General features: G+C 30.4%; 1 protein-coding gene across 5 annotated transcripts in view; it reads left to right on the forward strand.

Annotated features, from left to right (window-relative positions):
• The window catches only part of LOC106873450 (dystrophin), a 562,674-nt gene that overhangs the window by 99,730 nt on the left and 459,294 nt on the right, over positions 1-3,650 (forward strand). For all 5 annotated transcript variants that reach the window (XM_014920808.2, XM_052976364.1, XM_052976366.1 and 2 more), the window contains one exon: positions 2,216-2,380. In XM_014920808.2, the coding sequence (XP_014776294.2) occupies positions 2,216-2,380 (165 nt within the window). The remainder of the gene's footprint in view (positions 1-2,215; positions 2,381-3,650) is intronic.

Genomic DNA, 3,650 nt, shown 5'->3' on the forward strand with positions numbered 1-3,650 from the left:
CACACACACTGCACTTTCAAAGATGTATGGAATAAGAAATCCCTTACTTGAAAAACACTTAAGGGTTTTATTGACAAGAAGAGCATCAGGCTGTAAAACAATGCCCCAATATATTCATCTAACTAATAATAACATGGTAGAAATGCATGTAAAAATGAACAAAAGAAACTCACTAATTGAGAAAATTCTGTCTGCTTAGATTATCTTGACACCCTATAGACATATGGACCGACATAGATCTTTGTGTAAATTTCTATTATTATATGTGATGTTTTCATTTTTAAAGAGGATTGGGAACTGTATAAAAAATACTAACTTTTCATTTCCCCCTATAGATTTACTGTAATTTAAAATGTAAAACTGGTTTGAAGTCAGTTTTAAATATTCTGATCTTCCCCATTCCTCTTCTATCTGTTTATCCTCATTTTCATACTTTAAAAATTCATATTTTAACACTATCCATACCAAGATGCATATAAGTGTTTCTTATCTACAGTTATGAAATCCCATGTGAACAGTTAAAAGACCCATTTAAGTGTAACTGGGATTTCACCCTGCTCACTACAATATAGTGAGTAGGGTGCATCTGCCTTGGAGAATTTTATGGCTGTTTGTGAGTGACATATATGGGCCTTTGGGATTTCATAGCTATCGATAAAAGAGGTTTCTATGCACCTGTGGTATGGATATTGTTAATGCTGATAGTGGATCAGCAATTCTATTTTTAGCTGTAACTCAGATCCACATTCCAGAATAAGGGGTGTCACATTTAATCATCAAAATTTGTTTGATAATATTATATCTATAAGAATATAAAGAGTGAGATAGGTAGATAGATAAAACTAAATTACCTAACAGTATTATAGTTTTGTCATAGTGTATTTAGTATTAACTTTGCATTTCTTTCCTCAGAAGTTAATAAAATAAGAACCAGTAATATCTTGACATCATTTCAATTGACTTTATCTTTGCCCCACAAAACATAAGATTGCCTAATGCCTAGTCAAAGAAAATCAATATTCTATATATTGAAGAATGTGAAAATGTATAATTGTAATAGCGATTTTAAGATAGATGTACTTCCAATTCTTCTGTGTGTGAGGAGATGATGACGGTGGTGATTGTGAAGTTGATTATAATAGGATGTAGCAAGCTATTGATCTGTCTAGTTTCTTTGTTATTAATGACACACACACACACACCTATTGATAAAAAGTTGAAAATAACTTGTGTAAAATATTGTAAGAATTGAACACTTTATAATAATTTTCTAAATAAATATTATTTTAATTCATGACACTTTTTTAAAGTACAAAAATGTATTTAATGATTTAATGAGTAACAAATATATACATATATTCTCCCTTTTATTTATTCTTGGATGGCTGAAGTCACAGGTGGTTATCCAAGAGTAAGCCAACCTAAATTCCATCATAGGGGTGAGATATAAAAATGTTTGAAATATATGATAATAATTTTGAAAATAATAATGGTTTCAGAATTTGACACAAGGCCAGCAATTTTAGGGGTGGGGCAACTTGATTGCATTGACCTCTGTACTTGACTGGTACCTTATTTTATTGACCACAAAAGGATGAAAAGCAAAGTTAACCTAAGTGGAATTTGATCTTTGAATGTAAACAGTCAGAAGAAATTCCACAATAATATATTCTAATTTTGGCACGAGGTCAGCAATTTTGAAGGGAAAGGGCAAGTCAACTACATCAACTCCAGTTTACTGGTATTTAATTTTAATAATAATAAGTTTTTTATTTAAGCACAAGGCCAGCAATTTTTGATGGGTAGAGTTAGTTGATATCAACACCCCCAGTATTTAACTAGTACTTTATTTAATCAAAATAACAATCATTAAATATCCATTTTCCATGCCAGTATGGATTGGACAGTTTGACAGGAGTTGGCAAGCTGGAGAGCTGCACCTGGCATAGTTTCTACATCTGGATGTCCTTCTTAACACCAATCACTTTACAGAGTGTACTGGGTGCTTTTTTTATGTGGTACCAGCCCAGGTACTTCGTATGTGGCACCAGCACAGACGCTTTTTACATGAAATATTTTGACTTGGAATGTTTTTAATATAAAATGATATTTTAAGACCCAACCATTTTCAATAATCATTTGACAGTTGTTTTCTTGATAGATGTATTGAGTAGTTTTCATTAATTTATGCTATCTTACAATTCTCATTATACAGGTAACACAAGGAAAATCAAACTTAGAAAAAGCTGTTAAATTAGCTCGAAAACTGAAGAAGGAAGTTATTTCAGTACAAGAATTTATTTCCACCAGGAATATTGAGTTAAATGAAAGAGCAACAGATATTAATTGTAACCTAGATAAAGAAGTGGAATTTATTTCTGTAAGTACTTGTCTATTTTTAAGGTCTTTTTTTTTTTTGAAAGAATGTGGAACAAAGAATTGTTTATATGATGTTATCATTGTCTGAAATTTTATTTCCTAATGTTCCAGCTTTTTCTGGCAATTCTACTAAAAAATAAAATTAAACTTGGAAATTTTATTTATTCAATTAGTTTTCTTCTTTTATGAGTTTGCTAATAACTGGAAGTGTGCAATGCATAAATTGTGTTTGATTAATTTTTAAATAATCTATGGTGAGGAAAATGTCATTTAAGAATTCCAAAAGATGTAGAGCTAGAAAATGTTTCAGAAGATATGGTATCCATTTTGATGGACTAGTGCCAAAGAGATGTTTGATAGTTATTTTTGACATCAGCATAGTAGAAATAAGTTCAAAGAATAAATCATAGTTATCATGGTAGAATTGGGGAAGAGTCAGCTGACTGTAAGGTGAAAATTGAAGGGAGTTTGTGAAATGAGTTTTTATGATGTAGCAGAAGTTGCCAAAAGATGTTGATTCTAGAAGTTGTAAACATGTTAAATGGTTAAAATTTTATTTACTAAAAAGTTATGAGTTTCCAAACTTTCCCTTTTCTGAGCATAAGCATGTAACCAACGAAAGGTCTTCTGCTCTTAAACAAATAAAAATTATAATTAAAATCAAGAACAATATTTGGTAACTCAACACATGAAAAAGAAAAAAAATATATCAAGAGACACTTGAGGACAACTTAGTGGACTTAAAAATGAAAGTAATTCCTGATAGACATTAGATAAAAGACTGTGGATGGTTCTCAATCTGTAGATGAAGAAATATGAAAATAACTTGCTTCATACATTGCAACAATTAAAAAAGTTTTCTTAAAAATAATATATTTAAGTTATTATCATAAGTAATTTTCTTAGCCAAATAACTCCAAAGAACTTCAAATTGCATACTGCAGTTGTTCCATCTATTTCCAGGCATTTAAGATGCTTTAATCATAAGCTTGGCCATTGAAAGGCCATATGCAAAAGGTAATTAGCCAGTTGTTGATTTGAAATAGGTTATGACATGAACTTAACAAAAAGCAAATTCATGATACTTAAATCAAATGTAGCCTGAAGTAAAGAAAACGTCTTAAAGAAGGTGCATATAGTTCTACTAAGTTCCAATCATTTAAATTAGCTTGGTACATTTCTTAATTGTATCTCAAAATTCTATTCATATATCATCTCACTTCTTTTCTACATTAATAATGTGGTCTTTTTAATCCCCCCCCCCTTCCATA

Source organism: Octopus bimaculoides, chromosome 2 (genome assembly GCF_001194135.2).
Source record: "Octopus bimaculoides isolate UCB-OBI-ISO-001 chromosome 2, ASM119413v2, whole genome shotgun sequence".
Classification (NCBI taxonomy): Eukaryota; Metazoa; Mollusca; class Cephalopoda; order Octopoda; family Octopodidae; genus Octopus; species Octopus bimaculoides.